This window comes from Leptodactylus fuscus, chromosome 8 (assembly GCF_031893055.1).
Source record: "Leptodactylus fuscus isolate aLepFus1 chromosome 8, aLepFus1.hap2, whole genome shotgun sequence".
Taxonomy (NCBI): Eukaryota; Metazoa; Chordata; class Amphibia; order Anura; family Leptodactylidae; genus Leptodactylus; species Leptodactylus fuscus.
Window position 1 is genome coordinate 19,146,346 of NC_134272.1, and position 20,529 is coordinate 19,166,874.

General features: G+C 47.8%; 3 protein-coding genes and 1 pseudogene across 3 annotated transcripts; 2 read left to right on the forward strand and 2 right to left on the reverse strand.

Annotated features, from left to right (window-relative positions):
• Positions 1-598: 598 nt before the first annotated feature.
• Positions 599-2,541, forward strand: LOC142217085 (E3 ubiquitin-protein ligase TRIM39-like; annotated as a pseudogene).
• A 3,024-nt stretch (positions 2,542-5,565) lies between these two features.
• LOC142216570 (uncharacterized) lies at positions 5,566-10,625 on the reverse strand. Its single transcript, XM_075284515.1, has 3 exons — positions 9,674-10,625; positions 8,334-8,450; positions 5,566-6,300 (listed from the first exon to the last, which is right to left on the reverse strand). The coding sequence occupies exons 1-3, from the start codon at positions 10,572-10,574 to the stop codon at positions 5,705-5,707; spliced, it is 1,614 nt and encodes a 537-aa protein (XP_075140616.1). The 5' UTR covers positions 10,575-10,625; the 3' UTR covers positions 5,566-5,704.
• A 2,230-nt stretch (positions 10,626-12,855) lies between these two features.
• LOC142217660 (uncharacterized) lies at positions 12,856-17,675 on the reverse strand. The gene is made up of 3 exons (XM_075285993.1): positions 16,733-17,675; positions 15,666-15,788; positions 12,856-13,584 (listed from the first exon to the last, which is right to left on the reverse strand). The coding sequence occupies exons 1-3, from the start codon at positions 17,622-17,624 to the stop codon at positions 12,989-12,991; spliced, it is 1,611 nt and encodes a 536-aa protein (XP_075142094.1). The 5' UTR covers positions 17,625-17,675; the 3' UTR covers positions 12,856-12,988.
• A 586-nt stretch (positions 17,676-18,261) lies between these two features.
• On the forward strand, positions 18,262-19,948 carry LOC142217086 (E3 ubiquitin/ISG15 ligase TRIM25-like). The gene has a single exon (XM_075285277.1). It carries the CDS (start codon positions 18,267-18,269, stop codon positions 19,926-19,928), a length of 1,662 nt encoding a protein of 553 aa, XP_075141378.1. The 5' UTR covers positions 18,262-18,266; the 3' UTR covers positions 19,929-19,948.
• Positions 19,949-20,529: the final 581 nt, after the last annotated feature.

The window sequence follows — 20,529 nt, forward strand, 5'->3', positions numbered from 1 at the left end:
GTAAACGCTCCGTAAACGCTCCGTATACGCTCCGTAAACGCTCCAAATTACACTCCATTTTACTCCGTGTGAACTTACCCTAAGGGTGCATTCACACTGAGTAAACGCTAGCTTATTTTGTAGAGTAAAATTACACTTGTAAATTTTGCTATCCCATTGACTTCAATGACATTTGACAGGCGTATTTTTACAGGCGTATTTTTTACAGGCGTATTTTTTACAGGCGTATTTTTTACAGGTGTATTTTTACACTTGTAAAAAAATATCATTGAAGTCAATGGGATAGCAAAATTTACAAGTATAATTTTACTCTACAAAATAAGCTAGCGTTTACTCAGTGTGAATGCACCCTTAGATCTTATGTTGCTCAACTCTCTTTTCCTTCTCTGTACTGGTGGTGGATTCTCTATGAACAGGTGGAGACACTACAACTACTACACCTGATATCCTACACCATATCCCATTTGATGGTCACCAGTTACTACGAATCAGCTGTTACAATCTCTGAGTTGAAGGGGTTAACTCTTCTGGAGAAACTCTCCGCCCTTTTTTATGTAAAGAGATTTTTTAGCTTTCGTTTCCTTCTCTTCACGTTACAATGGCGTCTGCTGACCTGAGGGACGAGCTGAACTGCTCCATCTGCCTGAGCCCCTATACAGACCCCGTAACCCTGAGATGTGGACACAACTTCTGCCGCTCGTGTATTGTGAGTGTGCTGGATACACAGGAGGCGGCCGGAGTGTATTCCTGTCCTGACTGCAGAGCAGAATATCCCGAGCGTCCGGCCCTGGAGAAGAATAGGAAGCTGGGGAATATAGTGGAGCGTTTCTTATCTACTCAGCCTGGTATGGAGGAGACCAGAATCTTCTGTACTTACTGTACAAAGTCTCCTGTACACGCTGTGAAGTCATGTCTGCAGTGTGAGATCTCTCTATGTGATGACCACCTGACAGCCCACAACAAGTCAGTGGATCATATATTAGCAGAACCCACCAGATCCTTTAAAAGCAAAAAATGTCCCATCCACAAGAAGGTTCTGGAGTTATACTGTCCACAAGACGCAGCTTGTTTGTGTGTGTTTTGCTGTTTGGTTGGTAAGCACAAGGGACACCAGGTAGAACCTCTAGATGAGGCAATTGAGAAGAAGGAGAAACTCAGGAAATATCTGGATGAACTAAACCAAAAAAGCGCAAAAATTCAGACAAGTGTCCAGAATCTGCAGGATCATAAGAGGAATATCCAGAAGAAAGCCTCCGATAAGAGGAAGAACGTCAGTAAGATATTCATGGACATTAAGAAACAACTGAAAACGGCAGAAAAAAAAGTGCTGAGCGAGATCTCCAGGCAGGAGGAGATGATTGTGTCCCAGATATCTCGTCTGATCAAGAAGCTGGAAGTCCAGGTGGATGAGCTTTCCAGAAAGATGCATCACATGGAGGAGATGTGTCATGTCACTGACCCACTAAGACTCTTACAAGAAAGTGATATTACAGTACGTAGTTCTGGAAATGAACCCAAAACTGTCATACAAGATTCAGACCATGAAGCTACCTGTACTGATAAGAATATGGTGGCAGAAGCTCCAGTAAGAGATTTTCATAAGATGACTGATGATCTGGATGAGGTTCTGATCTCATTGACCTTACACCAATCTATGAGGAATATTGTCATTAATTTAACATCAAAGCTCGGGGTCCATGTACCAGACATATTACTGGATGTAGATACTGCTCATAGCGATGTGGTCTTATCAGAAGATCTAAAAACAGCAACATATTCAGAAGAACAGAACAGACCAGAATCACCAGGAAGGTTTCTGACTTATGCCCAGGTGTTAAGCAAATGTGTCTTCTCATCAGGAAGACATTACTGGGAGGTAGACTCGAACCAGAAAGGAAGATGTGACATCGGAGTGTCCTATCCCAGTATAGAAAAGGAAGGAGATAATTCTGGAACCGGGGATAATGATAAATCTTGGTGTCTATTCCTAGAAGATACAGAATACTCAGTGTCACATGACTCCATCAATGTAACGCTCTCTTTAAAGCCAAGAACTCCAACAATTGGAGTCTTCTTAGACTATGAGGCCGGGCGTCTGTCCTTCTATGAGCTGTGTGACCCCATCAGACACTTACACACCTTCACCGCCACCTTCACTGAACCCCTACATGTTATCTTCTATGTGAAGGATGGAGCCTCTGTTACCATAAGACGCTGAGGCCAATGCCGTCCACCTCACATTGTAAGGACATTGGGGGAATTTATACCAATGATAATTCCCCCTGCCGACATGGCACCAGAATTACTAAGAGTCTCCAGCCTGTATAGAGTCGTATTGACAGGATCCTCTGATTACAATGCATATGGCGTCTCACGTGGTTGAATTTCAGCGCAGGGGAGTGAACAAGATGGTATGAGGAACTTTTCTTTTACTATATTCTCTGCTTTTAGTAAATTTCTTGTAATCCTGGACTTCCCATCATTGTTCCCGTACCAGCACTCTACAGTTGTTGCCTAACACAAATTTTGGGCTTTCTCAGTGTTTGCTACTTTAGACTTTTTAATCAGATGGTTCCATGGTTACTGAAGTACAATTCTAAGCTTATCATACATTTTTACATATCTGCTAAGGAAACCATCAAGTTTCTGTGAAGACTTCATATTTCCAGTATTGACCATTATTGTTCCAGACATCTGCAGTCCACCCTATCACATTGTATATCAGTTTCTGGACCATATCCTGACCCAACCCATTCTGACCTAGCCAATACTTGGAGTTTATCACAATCTCTGGGTTTTTGTTTGTCCCCTCACTTTCAGAGGATTGATCACAGATTCTCAATGGGATTGACATTTGGGGAGTTTCCTACCCATGTACCCAAAACCAGACACTTAGTTATCACCTTTGTCTTATGACATGGTGCTGAATCAGGGTGATAAAGGCATTGTCCATCACCAAAAGTCTCATGTATGGTTGGGAGATGATAATCTTGGAGGATGTTTAGATCCCATTCTTTATTCTTGACAGTCTTCTTAGTGATTGAGTCCTCTCACCTGTATCAAGAGTAACCCCACATATAGATGGTCTCAGGATGCCTTACTGTGGACGTGACACAGGACTCATGGTGTTCACCTTTCCTTCTCCAGGGGGGAAGGGGGGGGGGCGGGGTCGGGGCCACAATTTTGTGGGAGTTTTCCCACTCAACTTTTTGAGTCAAAACCAGAAGAGTATTCAAAAGGAAAGGGAAATACAGAGGAATAACATTTCTTATATAACTTGAATGTCTCCTTCCTTCTTCATCCGGTTCTGGCAGTGGCTCAAAAACTGCAACAAATTGCGGAGGCATTTTTCCAATAAATGCTTTGTGTAAAACTACCTTTGTTGTGGAAATGCAGCTTTCTTTTTTTGTTGCAGTTTTTTTTTTTTTTAACCAAAGCCAAGAATGTCCACAAAAGGAATGGGAAATATATAGAAAGTTCTAATACATCTTCCTTCTGCTCAATCCACTCCCGGCTTTGGCTTAAAAAAAAAAAAAAAAAAAAAAAAAGCTCTGTTTCTGCAACCTGGGGCCTCAGCATTTTGTTCTGGGTTGTTTTTTTTTTCCCCCCCTCATTGGCTCCTCCAGTTGATGCATTGTGCCAGATGCAAAATCAGTGAATAGTGTTATGCTAGGATTAGAGATGAGCGAACACTCATGCTCACAGCACGCTCCTATAGAAATGAATGGAAGCGGCCGGCCAAGTCTGCGTGCCAGGTGCTTCCATTCATTTCTATGGGAGCGTGCGGTTTGGATCGGCTGATCCGAACAGTGTTCGCTCATCTCTAGATAGGATGACCCCTGCGTTGTGGGTTTGCCTTCCTTGGGTCCGGTTGAGAATCTGAAAAATGGAAACTCAATGCGCTTTTTTTTTTTTTTAAAAAAAAAAAAAAAAAAAAACCTCCCCCCCCAAAAAAAACCTTGTGGAACCCACAAACTATAATAGGGTCCTCTGGGTTTCTGGCCAAAAATAATGCAAAGAGAAAAGTCATGCTTGCAGGACTTTTCTCCCCGTATTTTCAAACGGAATAGGAAATGGAAGCACAGATATGAACCTAGCCTTACTGATCAGTAAAGGGTTAATCCCATCCAATAATATGATGTTACACAGATGCACTTATAAAGGCATGTTCACACGGCCTTTTTTTTTTTTTTTTTTTTTGCAGGCTAAAAAAAAAAAAAAAACCCTGCTTCAGGAATGAGGAAATTTTTGACACTTTACATTATGCGTTTTTTGCTCCAGCTCACTGCACGGACGTGGAAACTTCTCTTTAAAAAGACACTAGCGGTTTTTGCAAAAACCACGCTGCATTTTTTTCCACCACCCATTGACTTCAATGGGTTTTTCAAGGTGGAATCGTTGCTTTTTTTTCACTAGCTGAAAAAAAAAAAAAAACTGCTATGAAACTGAAATGAATGGGAGGTGTTTTTTTTCCCCAGGCAGATTCCGCCTCAAAATCCACCTGCAAAAAAACTCCATGTGAACATACAAAAAAAACATTGCCTGCATCTTTAGTGTAAGGGTCCATTCACACGGAGTAACGTGCCGAGTGATGTGGCACGTATACGGCGTGTAAGACTATGCACGCCGTAAAAGCTCCCAATGAAATCATGGATCGTAAACCCCGCGTTATTTTGTGGCCGTGATTTTGCGGCCGCAAAATCATGGCCGCGTATACGATCCATCCTCCCATTGAAATCAATGGGAGTTTTTACGGCACACATAGTCTTACACGCCGTATACGTGCCACATCACGCGGCACGTTACTCCATGTGAATGGACCCTAACAGTTCTCGGCTGTGTTTGTTTGCTTCTTTGACAAACCTATTTTTCTGTTTCTACAAAAAAAAAAGTACGCAATTTTTATTTTCATTGTTTAACAATCACTGTAACTAACACGAGTTGACCTGATTACAAAAATATCGGATATGTAAAAATTATTTACTATGTTGTAAAAACTGCAGTTACAAATGCGGCTTATTAAAACAGTTATTGGAATGATTTTTGTGCTGTTATTTTCTCTTAAATCCAATTTTTTTCCCTTCTGATAACATACTGGTATACAGAGATCTATCTGTATACTAATACATTGTATCTATAAAGAAGACTACGACTGACAACATATGGAAGGAGTTTGTATGTTCTCCGCCTGTTTGCGTGGGTTTCCTTCGGGTACTCCGGTTTCCTCCCATTCTCCAAAGACATACTGATAGGGAATGTAGATTGTGAGCCCTATATAGGACAGTGACTGACAATGTCTAATGTGCTGCAGAATAGGAGAGCGCTATATATATAAGCAAAATAAGAATAAGCTGAAGTTTTTAGGCTGAGAAAATCCCCCAAACACAACACTAACTCAGATTGACTCTCAGTCATGGCTTCTTCCCCACTGCCCTGTGCCGTAGAATTTATGGGGAATTCAGGGACTGCATGGATGCATATACCAAAATCTCCACCTTCCCCGTATTCTGAATGACGACCATAGACACAGATATAACTTTTATGTGGACAGGAAGTCGGCCACAGCTTTTAATGTAATTTTCCTAAAACATTTAAACCATAATACCGAACAAAGAACTTGTTATCCTGAAAATGATAGGTAAGCCCGGCCCCGGAAATCCGGAGGGCTGTCCATCGTCCTGTGCGCTTCATCTTGACTGTACTCCTACACTGGGCTCCGATCTCGACCCAGCAGGGACAGAGCTTCTACAATACCTTCCTGGAGTCCAGACAAGAAAATTTCCATCCCTGCGTCATTCAGGTTTACACCGTCCGACTTCATCAGCTGGCTATTGTCACCTTCCAATTCGCGATGCCGAACCACCACTCCACCTTTCGACCGTACAAACCTTGATAACCGGGCATTCACCGTCCTCCTGGCTCTCTCCATAGCTTTGTGGTCTCTAGCACCCTGCCAATTGACCCTGGAGACGATCTCGGACCAGACCACAACCGCCTCTCTGAAAAAGCTTGGGATCCTCTCTAAGTCAGACCGTATTAGGGACATCAGATCCGACATCCTAACATAACCGAGGTCGTTGCCCCCCACATGCAAAACCAAAATAACGGGGGAAGTGATACACCTGCTTAATCTTACAACTTCTGGTAGAACTTGAGACCACCGCAATCCTTCAACACCCTTCCATACCACTTGTATCTGCTGAAAGCCAAGGCTCCTACCGCCCGGCCGTAGCTCCGCCTTCTTGGACGCCATACTAATATAGGAATGTCCCAGGATACAGACAATCGGGGATCCTCGACCTGCAAAAGAAACAGATTACAATCATGGCCAGCATTGTCGGGAACTGGGCAAATGCCTCAGGCCCGCCGGGATCCGCAGCAGCAGATGTTTGGTCTGGTGACCCGGATAGGAGCAATAAGTGTATCAGTGTGCTATGGACATCTATACCAGACCAAGGAGCTACATGGAGGAAAATGGTGAGGAATTTGGTGTGGAATTTCAGCGCTGAGAAAAAAAAAAAGCCTCCCATTGACTTCAATAGGTTCCTTTTTGTGCTAGCAGAAGTCAATGGGAGGCTTTTTTTTCAGCGCTCCTCCGTGTGAATGGTCCCTAAAAACGGACTATTAATAGGAAGTCAAGTGGGGGAACCATTATTAATGAGGGGGGTAATAGTTCCCTAACTTTTTTTAATAATAGATCTTCCTTATAAATAGCCCCACCTAATAAGGGGGCCATTTATAAAAAGGATCTATTAATAAAGCTAGGGAACTATAACCTCCCCTTCCTCATTAAAGGGGCTCTATCACTGGTGAATCATGATTTGAGCTAGTGATATGCTTGAATAGCCTTCAATAGACACATTGATAAGACATCGATAAAACCAAAGCCACCGTACACCCCCCTGCGTCATACCTTGATAACGCCGCAATTTTCTTGTGCGCTTTCTTCCATTATCCACAAGAAAATGGCGCTCGGGCATGCACAGTAGCACTCAAAAGGGAGCGTCACTGTGCATGCCCGAGATTTCAAAGTGCAGGAGCGAGATTAGAGACGATGGAGGCGGTTACATGGACAGAGGAGGAGGACTTCTGGGAGCACAAGTGAAAGAGGGGGCGTGATCAAGGTATGACATGGGAAGGGGGGGGGGGGGGCAAAATGGCTTGGGGACCGCCCAGGGTGCACACAGACAGAGGCTCATTTACATATCGGTTTTGTCGATATGTAATAAAAACAGGGGTGGAGTGGGTCTTTTCTAAAACAAGTAGCAGCACCAGAATAGCCTTTTTAAAGACTATTCAGGCATATCACGTTTCACCAATGATCGAGCCCCTTTAATAACACTGGGGAACAGCTATTTTGTTCTCTTAAATCTGTGACTTATTTTCAAGTAACTTTTGGCCTCTGGATCCAAAAATAACCGCAGTTCTTGTCCATCACGTCAACTTTTTAAGCTACAGGATACCCTCAAAAGTCATACAAATTGTGCATAGAAATGGAAACTGAAGTAAACTTACCAAATATACCGTTTACAAAAAATAATTGTATTCGTACAAAGGCTAATAGTTACTGCACGTTACATTGTGTTCATACAAAGGTTTCTTTTTATCAAACTGTAATTACATATTAGGCAGGGTTCGCACTACCGTTAAATTCCGTAAAAGAAAAACAAAAAAAAAAACAAAAAACTTTCAGAACAGACAACGCAGAAGACCCACAAAGCGGAGACCGGACGCAGGTGTGAACCCGCCCTAACTGCCAAGCCATCCAGGTGAGATAGGAAACAAGCCTCAGAAGGTCCAAAAGTCAGATAGCGCTCAACCATCACCGACGGGCAAGAGCATCAACCAAGCACCCCTACCCAACTGATCAGTCTTTGAATGACGCACCGGACCAGCACTGAACCATTACTAACCAAAGTGACGACCCACAATAAAGCCCCCTTCCCTTGTCTAGATGAGGTGCAAAGCTCCCCCACGTCCAACGCACCGAAAAAGGCCAAACAGAAAGCCGCTTTGTATGGTGAAACACAAACCAATAACGTGACCGCCGTCAACCAAGAGAGTAGAGAGTTAGTGACCAGACGCTGACACGCCTTGTGAACGTTTTCTTTACGCCTGCCCTTAAGAGCTTGGCGAATTACAAAGTACAAGTCACATCACTAACACCCCTCAAACGCAAGTGAAATCCCACCGCCACCGATTGTTTCTGCGACACACCCGCTACCCTCAAATTTCCCATATATAACTAGGTAACCTGGAACAAAAACAGTCATCGCAACGGACCTCATTTCCCGCAATAGACAGCCAATCTCCACCTCCCACCCCGGCCTTACCAAATCCAGCCGAAGTAGCAGGAGTGACGGACAACTGCACCTGCGGCATCACACGAGGGTCACTAAGTACCACTTGAGGGACAGGCATGAGACTTCCTCCAGAGCATCCTCCGGCTCCTGCCAAAGAAACCGGGAGAAAGCATCAGTGATCACATTATTGACACCTGGGACATGTTAAGTCCTGCACCATATATTATTTTATAAACATCAGAGAACCAAATTTTATAGCAGTGACAGAACAGGAAAATATGAAGAAGACAGCAAATACACACGATGGACCAGACTCATGTTGTCAGTCCAAAAACACACTCACCTACTGCAAAACGGACTACTCCAAACCTCAACAATAATGGGGGAGAGCTCCAGGAGAGCGATATTCCTGCAAAGGCCGGCGGACTGCCACATTCTGGCCACGCCACCTCCTACCACTGATCCCCAAAACCCAAACTTACGGCCACATCAGTGAACAGCGACAATGCAGCATTGGTGACATCAACCAATTGCCAACATACTGGTTAGAACAAATCTTAACCTGGGGCGTCTGCATCCAAGTGACTTCCCAAAGGGCTGACCACATAAAAGAAAGCCTCCTTGTAGAAGCCCCAGCAGAAGCCTTTGTATCAGACGCTTTTTCTACCCACTTCATCAATGCCTTAAAGGGGTATTCCCACGTCGCATACTCACCCGTCTTCGTTTCTGTGAAATCTTGTCTTCCGGCTTTGTTGCGTCATTGGTGGGTGGGGTCACATATGCAAAGCCAAGCGGCGAGATGCCGCTGGCCCTGCGTGCACGCTCATAGACCAGTCTAGCCTTCACAATGCGAATACAGACCCGACAGGGTGTCTGGTGACGCAGGGCTGGCAGCATCTCGCCGCTTAGCTTTGCATATGTGACCGCGAAGCGGAACAACAGCATCGCTTCTGCCGCTGCCGGCTTCATGCAGGGCAGGCACATAGCGATGTTGCTGGCTTCACCTGTGCCAGCGTCTAACCCTGTATTGGCGGCCCTTTCCCCCCAAAGCGTAAACTACCCCCCCCCCCTTCCAGGCTCGCTCCCGTGCACTTAGCCCCTCCTCCCTCCCTCCTCAGAGCAGGCTGATACATCACTTGACTCATGAGCAGCTAAGTCAGGGCTGTGGCCACAAAAAAATGAATAAAGTAATATAGCGGCCAAACAAAGCAGTTTTGCTGAAGCAATGTATTTAGGAAAAGTCTTACATTCACATTAACAAGCAGTATAGATAGAATCCTTGTGATGGGACAACCCCTTTAAGGGCCAGGAGCAACTCCAGACTGAGACCTATCTCTCACCCCCCAAGGCACCCACAAAATCAAACTCACCGGAAGATGGAAGAGCTGGTGGAGCATCAGCAGGAACTGGAACTGTGCAGACCTGGCTGGCCACGCGTGAAGACCGCTCCTGTGGCGGTTCAGATTCCTGCCGCTTATGATGGCGCCGACGGGACCGGTCAGAGCTGCGGGACGAAGTGTCGGATGAAGAAGGCGAACGTCTGCGGCGGGACCGAGAACCTCGAGAACTCCGTCTCCTTCTGGAAGAATGTGATCGCCGTCTATGGCGGCTGCGCTTCGCCTTACGGGACCGACGGCGCCTACGTCTGTCTGATCGCGATGAGGAGGAGGATGAGGATGATGATGAAGAGGTGGCCCGTGCCCTCTTGCGCTTAGCAGAGGAGCGGGAACGTCCATCATCAGAAGGCAGATGAGCCCTTAGGGCTTGCAGAAGGAGCTGGGACTGTAACATGGGAGATATGGAGGAGGAAGCAGCTAACTCTCCCCCCCATAATGAGACTTCCGCTGGATGCCCCAATGGCAACTGAGAAGGCTGGGGGGCAAGTGTGGGGGGCATAGAAACCACTGCGGGAAAGGACTCCCGGCTGCCCATGTACATATAGGCGTCCACACCGGCGCCAATCACATCAAATATGGCAGGAGCGGGGCTGTGGCGCGGCGGGAGGGAGGGCGCTGCCTGCCGCAAGTTACCCAGGGCAGACGACCCCGTACGCTCCCCGCCACGCCGTCTACTAACGGGGGGAGGACTTGGGCTAAGGCGCTCAGGAGGCCTGGAGGGCCGAGCATTACTCCTAGCTTTTGGGGGGGACGCAGGCGGCTCTAAAGCAGAAGTCTCCTGTCTAATGCCTGCAAGCAGACGGGCCAGGAAGGTCTCCCCCTCAGCAGCCCAGCCGGCCCGCAGGGCAGCTATCAGGGCGCGCTCGTCAGCCATACCTGCAGAGAGCAGAGCTGTGTGTACAAGGCAGCCAGGGAGGGAAATGGCAGCTCCCTCACACAGTATAATAAACCCTGGGCCAGACCATGCAGAGGAACTGCCCAAACAGAGGGGGAGGAAAGACTCCGGCCTATACCAACTGTCTATCCCAGCGGGGGAAGGAGGAATGTGTAACCCTTTGTATGCTGTAACAGCACTGTAGCAGGGTCTGTGCAAATTCTCCTGCATGATATAGAGAGCAGCAGAGATCTCCCCCCTCCTCCTGTGACTCCTGCACTTACCCAACCTTGCCACATGCTGTCCAGCCCTGTTCACACACTGTGCAGGGAGCTGTGGCATCCCCACATTCATCAGTGATAAATATTTGGGAGGGGGACTTGGTGCAGCTGCTGTGAGTGTGCTGTATACACAGGAGGCAGCCGGAGTATATACAGGTGTAGGGGAAGTTATTAAAGGGTTTGTCTGGGCTTATTCTTTTAATCGCTTATCTTATATATTGGTTTCTCTCCTAAACATAGTCAAACTGCTGCAAATGCCTCTCCCCCACTGCCCTGTGTCCAAGGAATTTACAGGGAACATAACAATGCCTGCCTAGTGTATCCTGCACAATATAGAGAGCACCCTACTCCTGCGGGTCCCGGCACTTGCCCAACCAATGCCACACACCATGTAGATCGCTCAGGATAGTCCCATGGACGTGGAGCCCGGTGAATCAGTGTGATCAATGTGATAAAGTCTGTGTGACCTGTGCTCACTACCTAGAGAAGATCTGACATGGCAGCTGACGGCTTCCTACTAGTGATTGAGAAGGGGTTTCTGTTTCTAGTGGTGAATTGGTTATTTATACTGATCTATAAACTAACAAAAAAAAGTAGAAAGTGAAAAACATATTTTAGAGAATGAAATGTAAGTAACGTACGCTGCCCCTCATCTGGTTGTGACCCCCCTAGACTTGGTCATCATCAAAACCATAAAGACAATCCTCCTCCTCCTTTTTTTTTCCCTCCCTTCCTTCCGCAGCAGGACAGGGGGTCGTCTGCGCCGCGGTCTGGAACTCCGGTTCAGCCTGCTGTCCCGTGGTGGCTGCGGCCTCTGGACTCAGCATGTCCGTTGGGGATGTCGCCAATGTCTGCTCAGGGCTATCTACAGTGTCATTTGGCGCAGGAGAAGGGTTGTGGAATGGCGAGTTTGGGTGGGGCTATCTACAGTGTCATTCGGCCGCAGGAGAAGGGTTGTGACGACAGGCGAGTTAGGGGACTTTGAGAAGGGAGAGAGGTGGGGTGTTGGGAGTGAGGAGGTTGCCGGTCCAGTGGGGAACGTGGGAATGGGGGGGCCTGGGCAGGTAAACCCGGGGGCCCCTGGAAGGGGGACAGGGCCTCCACAGCGCCCACAGATGGAATGGGGGCACATGGCTTGCTGCAGGAGGGGCCCTCATAGGCACCCCTGTAACATCGGTGCACGGGGAGCCCGGGGTTTGGTGATGCCGTGGGCACAGATTGGGGGGAAAGACCGCGGCGGGGGAGCATGGCAAGGTGAGTCCAACTACACTGGGGCCGATGTAGGGGGGGGGACATGAAGCTGGGGAATGTGGTTGATCCCTGGGGACACCGACTTGGGGACACCCCCTTCCCAACTCCCTGTACTGACCTGTGGTGTGTCGGGTGCATCAGCCTCCTCCTTAGCCGTCCGCAAGCTGTGTAGGTGGCCTGGGATAGCTGCGGCGCTGGGACCATGTGGGCTGCCGCCATCTTGCTCATTGTGTTCCTGCTGAATTGGCACACCCACTTTCATCCCCAACCTATGGTGCTGCAGCCCTGGCTCCAGAGCCCGCCCACAGCCTACCATGCACCAATAGGAGGTGCGTGCACAGACCAGCGCTGGCGGAATACCAGCTGCTAATTTAAAGTAGACTAATACCTTTTCCTGGGCAGTGTGTGTGTGTGTGTGTGTGTGAAATTTCCCCAACAAACATCCAAACACACAAACTTTCACCTTTATAATATTAATAGGATAGGATATAGATTATAGATATACATATACACACACATATACATACACACACCGTATATACTCGAGTATAAGCCGACCCGAATATAAGCCGAGGCCCCTAATTTTACCACAAAAAACTGGGAAAACTTATTAACTCGATATTAACACTGCATGGATGCATATACCAAAATCTCCACCTTCCTTGTATTTGGAATGACGACCAGGGCACAGATATAAATTTTACATGGACACGAAGTCGGCCACAGCTTTTAATTTACTAAAACATTTCTAAACCATAATACCGAACAATGAACTTGTTATCCTGAAAATTAGAGCTCAGCCCAGCCCCGGAAATCCGGAGGGCCGTCCATCGTCCTGTGCGCTTCATCTTGCAGCACCGTCAAGGAGGGATCTGTGTGCCCCTACACTGGGCTCCGATCTCGACCCAGCAGGGACAGAGCTTCTACAATACCTTCCTGGAGTCCAGACAAGAAGATTTCCATCCCTGCGTCATTCAGGTTTACACCGTCCGACTTCATCAGCTGGCTATTGTCACCTTCCAATTCGCGATGCCGGACCACCACTCCACCTTTCGACCGTACAAACCTTGCTAACTGGGCATTCACTGTCTTCCTGACTTTCTCCATAGCTTTGTAGTCTCTAGCACCCCGCCAGTTGACCCTGGAGACCATCTCGGACCAGACCACAACCACCTTTTTGAAAAAGCTTGGGATGCTCTCTAAGTCAGACCGTATTAGGGGCACCAGATCCGACTTCCTAACATAACCGAGGTCATTGCCCCCCACATGCAAAACCAAAATAACGGGGGAAGTGATACACCTGCTTAATCTTACAACTTCTGGTAGAACTTGAGACCACCGCAATCCTTCGACACCCTTCCATACCACTTGTATCTGCTGAAAGCCAAGGCTCCTACCGCCCGGCCGTAGCTCTGCCTTCTTGGCCGCCGTACAAATATAGGAATGTCCCAGGATACAGACAACCGGGGATCCCCGACCTGCAAAAGAAACAGATTACAATCATGGCCAGCATTGGTGGGAACTGGGCAAATGCCTCGGGCTCCCGGGATCCGCAGCAGCAGATGTTTGGTCTGGTGACCCGGATCGTGGCAATAACAAGTGTATCGGTGTGCTATGGACATCTATAAAGTCCCTGCTCTGACATAGATGACTATACAGAAGACGGAGTACGTTGACATCATTGTATCGGGGCCCATATCGGGGTTTGTATAAGGGTCCATTCACATGGAGGAAAATGGTGAGGAAATTGGTGTGCAATTTCAGCGATGAAAAAAAAAAACAAAAAAAACCAGACTTGGGTGTAAATGGACACAAGTCAAAATCCCATTGATATGAATGGAAATTCTGACGGTTCAGCTAGTGTCTGCTTCTAAAATCTTGTAACAGACAATAGCTACGGACACTGCTGACGTTCACCAATGGCAGTGTGAACGGCCCCTAAAAGTAAAAATTTTTGCTTATGGCTTTTTCTGGAGTGTTTATTAATCAGTGGACAATCTCGCTCGATGCTCCAACAAAAGACAGCCATCATATGTACATCCCATCTACCTTGATGCCTCCTTCAAATCCTGTTCATCACTTCTTATATCCTGACGTTCTCAATATACAGAAGTAACAATCACTTGGATGGTCTCTGGGCTCTCGCCAGATCATAGGTATACCAAATGGAGGTTTATTACGCGTTCCCTTGGTCCATCAACACACTGCTTACACACTGCGAGGGGCCCATGATTTATCTTGATCCATATACATCCAGTTTGTGATCTGTTGGGGTCAGATTATTCTAGCAGCCTCCGGGTGCTGATAGCTGGTAATTGACAGGATGCAGCACTGCTACTATTCAAGTAATACGAGTGGCACAGCAGCGCCATCCACTGTATAGTGGTGGTTTGGGGTAATTGCAGCACCACTCCTATTGCTTGAATAGAATCATTGCGACATCCTGTTCACAAGCAGTGTCTGGTATCCAGAAGATGCTGGAACAACTGATCTGTGTGGGGTTTGGGTGCAGAACCCTGACAGATTACATACTGACATAATGAGGTCCTATCCTATGGATAGATCAGAAAAAAAAACAACTGAAGAATGAAACTGAAAACGGCTGAGGGAAGGTTCACATCAGCGCCCGGTCTCCGCTTTGCAGGTTTCAGTCTTCTGCCTGAGAAACTGGACAGGAGACGGGAACCAGCAGTCCATTTTTAAACCCATTCATTTGAATGGGTTTGCAAAGTGTTCACCAGTGAGTCTTCTGCCTGTCTGCGGTGAAACCGTTTTTTGTTTTTTTTTTTTGGTTTTTTTTAACCAGACAGAGTCGGACATGCAGGACTTTGTGTCCGGTTTAACAAAAACAAATCATGGTTTCGCCGTGCAGACCAGAAGACACTCACGGGCGGACACTGACTGTCCAGTTTCTCAGGCAGAAGATGGAAACCCACAAAGCGGAGACCGGACGCAGGCGTGAACCCGCCCGAATTGCCAAGACATCCAGGTGAGATAGGAAACAAGCCTCAGAAGGTCCAAAAGTCAGATAGCGCTCAACCATCGCCGACGGGCAAGAGCATCAACCAAGCACCCCTACACAACTGATCAGTCTTTGAACGACGCAACAGACCTGCACCGAACCATTACTAACCAAAGCGACGACCCGCAATAAAGCCCCCTTCCCTTGTCTAGATGAAGTGCAAAGCTCCCCCATGTGCAACGCACCGAAAAAGGCCAAACAGAAAGCCGCTTTGTATGGTGAAACACAAACCAATAACATGACCGCCGTCAACCAAGAGAGTAAAGAGTTAGTGACCAGACGCCGACACTCCTTGTGAACGTTTTCTTTACGCCTGCCCTTAAGAGCTTGGCGAACTACAAAAGCACAAGTCACATCACTAACACCCCTCGAACGCAAGTGAAATCCCACCGCCGCCGATCGTTTCTGCGACACACCCACTACCCTCAAATTTCCCATATATAACTAGGTAACCTGCAACAAAAAAAAAAAAAAAGCGCGTCATCGCAACAGACCTCATCTCCCACATCAGACAGCCAATCCCCCCCCAGGCCTTACCGGGTCCAGCAGAGGTAGTAGCAGCAGCAGCGATGGACAACTGCACCTGCGGGATCACACGAGGGTCACCAAGTTGCACTTGAGGGGCAGGCACGAGACTTCCTCCAGAGCATCCTGCGGCTCCTGCCAAAGAAAACGGGAGAAAGCATCAGTGATCACATTATTGACACCTGGGACATGTTAAGCCCTGAATCATATATTATTTTCTAAAAATCAGAGAACCAAATTTTGTAGTAGTGACAGGAAGACAGCAAATTCACACAATGGACCAGACTCGTTGTCAGTCCAAAAACACTCGCCTACTGCAAAACTGAGTACCCCAAACCTCAACCAACCCAACAATGGGGGAAGAGCTCCAAGAGAGGGAAATCCCTGCAAAGGCCGGCGGACTGCAACATTCTGACCACGCCACCTCCTACCACCCGAACTTACGGCTAAATCAGTGAACAGCGACAATGCAGCATTGGTGACCTCAACCGATTGCCAACATGTTCCCCCGTTATACGTACCCCCACCCTTCCCAAAAAAAACCCCACACCCACAAGTCCACTTTCAAAGAATGACTAATACGAACCCGGTGATAAGGCTGCTTAGAAAGTCCCAACAAAGATTGCAACGTTGTCCACCCCTAAAAACCCCTGAATTAAATCCAGCAGTTTGATCAACTTATACCCCGGGAGCCGATGCACCATTTGTACCGTGTCAAAATGGACAAAGTTCTGATCAAGGCTTAGGGTGTCTTTGACCCATCACACAACCCAAAACCACAAATGCCTGGCACTAATACCCAAACATCATGGACACTCTATGCCGTCTATCTAGTCTGCTCAGTGACTATCCTGCGCTCCTTATCCACCGTGTGCTGGTCAGAGACCAATGACCAAATCATCCAAGTGACTTCCCAAAGGGCTGACCACATAAAAGAAAGCCTCCTTGTAGAAGCCCCAGCAGAAGCCTTTGTATCAGACGCTTTTTCTACCCACTTCACCAATGCCTTAAGGGCCAGGAGCAACTCCAGACTGAGACCTATCTCTCACCCCCCAAGGCACCCACAAAATCAAACTCACCGGAAGATGGAAGAGCTGGCGGAGCATCAGCAGGAACTGGAACCGTGCAGACCTGGCTGGCCACGCGTGAAGACCGCTCCTGTGGCGGTTCAGATACCTGCCGCTTATGATGGCGCCGACGGGACCGGTCAGAGCTGCGGGACGAAGTGTCGGATGAAGGCGAACGTCTGCGGCGGGACCGAGAACCTCGAGACCTCCGTCTCCTTCTGGAGGAATGCGATCGCCGTCTATGGCGGCTGCGCTTCACCTTACGGGACCGTCGGCGCCTACGTCTGTCTGATCGCGATGAGGAGGAGGATGAGGATGATGATGTGGCCCGTGCCCTCTTGCGCTTAGCAGAGGAGCGGGAACGTCCATCATCAGAAGGCAGATGAGCCCTTAGGGCTTGCAGAAGGAGCTGGGACTGTAACATGGGAGATATGGAGGAGGAAGCAGCTAACTCTCCCCCCCATAATGAGACCTCCGCTGGATGCCCCAATGGCAACTGAGAAGGCTGGGGGGCAAGTGTGGGGGGCATAGAAACCACTGCGGGAAAGGACTCCCGGCTGCCCATGTACATATAGGCGTCCACACCGGCGCCAATCACATCAAATATGGCAGGAGCGGGGCTGTGGCGCGGCGGGAGGGAGGGCGCTGCCTGCCGCAAGTTACCCAGGGCAGACGACCCCGTACGCTCCCCGCCACGCCGTCTACTAACGGGGGGAGGACTTGGGCTAAGGCGCTCAGGAGGCCTGGAGGGCCGAGCATTACTCCTAGCTTTTGGGGGGGACGCAGGCGGCTCTAAAGCAGAAGTCTCCTGTCTAATGCCTGCAAGCAGACGGGCCAGGAAGGTCTCCCCCTCAGCAGCCCAGCCGGCCCGCAGGGCAGCTATCAGGGCGCGCTCGTCAGCCATACCTGCAGAGAGCAGAGCTGTGTGTACAAGGCAGCCAGGGAGGGAAATGGCAGCTCCCTCACACAGTATAATAAACCCTGGGCCAGACCATGCAGAGGAACTGCCCAAACAGAGGGGGAGGAAAGACTCCGGCCTATACCAACTGTCTATCCCAGCGGGGGAAGGAGGAATGTGTAACCCTTTGTATGCTGTAACAGCACTGTAGCAGGGTCTGTGCAGATTCTCCTGCATGATATAGAGAGCAGCAGAGATCTCCCCCCTCCTCCTCCTCTTCTTCCTCCTCCTGTGACTCCTGCACTTACCCAACCCTGCCACATGCTGTCCAGCCCTGTTCACACACTGTGCAGGGAGCTGCGGCATGGCCACATTCATCAGTGATAAATATTTGGGAGGGGGACTTGGTGCAGCTGCTGTGAGTGTGCTGTATACACAGGAGGCAGCCAGAGTATATACAGCTGTATATATTGTAATACATGTCCATCTGTTTTCATGTGGAGACACTACAACCCCTATATAACTTCCTCAGGCTGCAAATACCTGTACATTCTCTGAGCTGAAGGGGTTAATTCTTCCGTAGAAACTCTCCACCCTTCTTATGTAAGGAGAGTTTTTAGCTTTCGATTTCTGCTCATTCATTCTACAATGGCGTCTGCTGATCTGAGGGACGAGCTGAACTGCTCCATCTGCCTGAGCCCCTATACAGACCCCGTATCCCTGAGATGTGGACACGACTTCTGCCGCTCGTGTATTGTGAGTGTGCTGGATACACAGGAGGCGGCCGGAGTATATTCCTGTCCTGACTGCAGAGCAGAATATCCCGAGCGTCCGGCCCTGGAGAAGAATAGGAAGCTGGGGAATATAGTGGAGCGTTTCTTATCTACTCAGCCTGGTATGGAGGAGACCAGAATCTTCTGTACTTACTGTACAAAGTCTCCTGTCCCGGCTGTGAAGTCATGTCTGCAGTGTGAGAACTCTCTATGTGACGACCACCTGACAGCCCACAACAAGACTGCCGATCATATATTAGCAGAGCCCATTGGCTCCTTTGGCAACAAAAAATGTCCCATCCACAAGAAGGTTCTGGAGTATTACTGCCCACAGGACGCGAATTGTCTATGTGTGTCGTGCTGTCTGGTTGGTAAGCACAGGGGACACCAGGTGGAACTTCTAGAGGAGGCATCTGAGAAGAAGAAGGAGAAACTGAGGAAATATCTGGATGAACTAAACACAGAAAAAGCAAAAATTCCAGCAAAAGTCCAGAATCTGCAGGATCATAAGAGCAATATCCAGGAGAAAGCCTCCGATAAGAGGAAGAACGTCAGTAAGATAATTATGGACATTAAGGAGCAACTGGAAATGGCAGAAAAGAAAGTGCTGAGCGAGATCTCCAGGCAGGAGGAGAAGATTGTGTCCCAGATATCTCGTCTGATCAAGAAGTTGGAAATTCAGGAGAATGAGCTGTCCAGGAAGATGTGTGAGATGGAGGAGATGTGTCATGGCAGTGACCCAATAAGACTCTTACAAGAAAGTGACATTACAGTATGTGGTCATGGAGGTGAGGAGGACACAGAAGGAAGTGGTGGAAAGATTACGACTGACCTTAAAACTGTCCTACAACAATCAGACCAAGTAGTGACCTGCAGTGATAAGAGTATGGTAGCAGAAGTACCAGGCAGTCGCCTTCATGTGTTGACTGATGATCTGGATGAGGTTCTGATCTCATTGACTTTACACCGATCTATAAGAGATATTGTCACCAATGTAACATCAGAGCTCGGGTTCCATGTACCAGACATATTGCTGGATGTGGACACTGCTTATACATGTGTGAAAATATCAGAAGATCTAAAAACAATAACTTATACAGAAGGAACCGAGAAAAGAGCAAAATCTCCTTCAAGGTTTCTGAGTTACTTCCAGGTGTTAAGCAAATGTGGCTTCTCGTCAGGAAGACATTACTGGGAGGTAGAGTGGAACCAGAAAGGAAGATGTGACATCGGGATGTCCTATCCCAGTATAGAAAAGGAAGGAGAGAAGTCTGGAATCGGAGATAATGATAAATCTTGGTGTCTGACCCTGTTTAATACAGAATACTCAGTTGCACATAACTCCCACATAGAAAAAGTATGTTCAAAGCCAACTTGTGCCTCACATGGAGTCTTCTTAGACTATGAGGCCGGACATCTGTCCTTCTATGAGCTTGGTGACCCCATCAGACACTTACACACCTTCACCGCCTCTTTCACCGAACCCCTACATGTTATCTTCTATGTGGATGGAGCCTCTGTTACCATAAGAAGTTGAGGCCGGTGTCGTCCACTTCACATTATTACATTGTTCTCGTCTCATAGGTGACTGACTATATAGAGATGTTTCGATAGGATTCTCAGATAACACTTTGCATATTGCACCTTCCATAGTTGAATTTTGCCTGATTTTGTTCATAGAGAAGAGATGTGAAATCAATTCCAAATGGATATGTTATTGGTAGATTTGTCTCGTCTGGTATCTCAGAATGTAGTCACGTAGTCATCCGGTTTACTCATCATTGTAGGATTCCATGCTCCATGGTAATGATTTGGTGGTAGTACAATACTTACAGACCCCATGTTCTAAGGGAAAAAGTTGATAAGAGAAGGCAAATAGCAGATCTTGGGCGATGTTCTCTTTCCCGGCTTCTTGTAGTGGTAGATCTTTGTCTTCTCCTCTGTTTCTTTGCATTCCATGAACCACAGCTATTAAAGATGTGTAGGTCATGATCATTCTTAATGGCGGAGTCCAGAATTTTTTTTACTTATGGCATATCCTTAGCATAGGTCAGAAATATCTGATTCGTGGGGACTGACATTTGGCTATCAGCCCCCCACCAACCAGTCACTATGGGCTGATGTCATTCCGCTGACTC

What these genes read in the sequence shown, in the direction of transcription:
- LOC142216570 (XM_075284515.1), bottom strand. Translation starts at nt 10,574, where the DNA reads ATGGCTGACGAGCGCGCCCTGATAGCTGCCCTGCGGGCCGGCTGGGCT. An exon ending in ACCAGCTCTTCCATCTTCCG is followed by an intron (nt 8,451 to 9,673) that starts GTGAGTTTGATT and finishes TTTCTTTGGCAG; the next exon opens with GAGCCGGAGGATGCTCTGGA. An exon ending in TGCTACTTCGGCTGGATTTG is followed by an intron (nt 6,301 to 8,333) that starts GTAAGGCCGGGG and finishes TTTCTTTTGCAG; the next exon opens with GTCGAGGATCCCCGATTGTC.
- LOC142217660 (XM_075285993.1), bottom strand. Translation starts at nt 17,624, where the DNA reads ATGGCTGACGAGCGCGCCCTGATAGCTGCCCTGCGGGCCGGCTGGGCT. An exon ending in GCCAGCTCTTCCATCTTCCG is followed by an intron (nt 15,789 to 16,732) that starts GTGAGTTTGATT and finishes TTTCTTTGGCAG; the next exon opens with GAGCCGCAGGATGCTCTGGA. An exon ending in TACTACCTCTGCTGGACCCG is followed by an intron (nt 13,585 to 15,665) that starts GTAAGGCCTGGG and finishes TTTCTTTTGCAG; the next exon opens with GTCGGGGATCCCCGGTTGTC.
- LOC142217086 (XM_075285277.1), top strand. Translation starts at nt 18,267, where the DNA reads ATGGCGTCTGCTGATCTGAGGGACGAGCTGAACTGCTCCATCTGCCTG.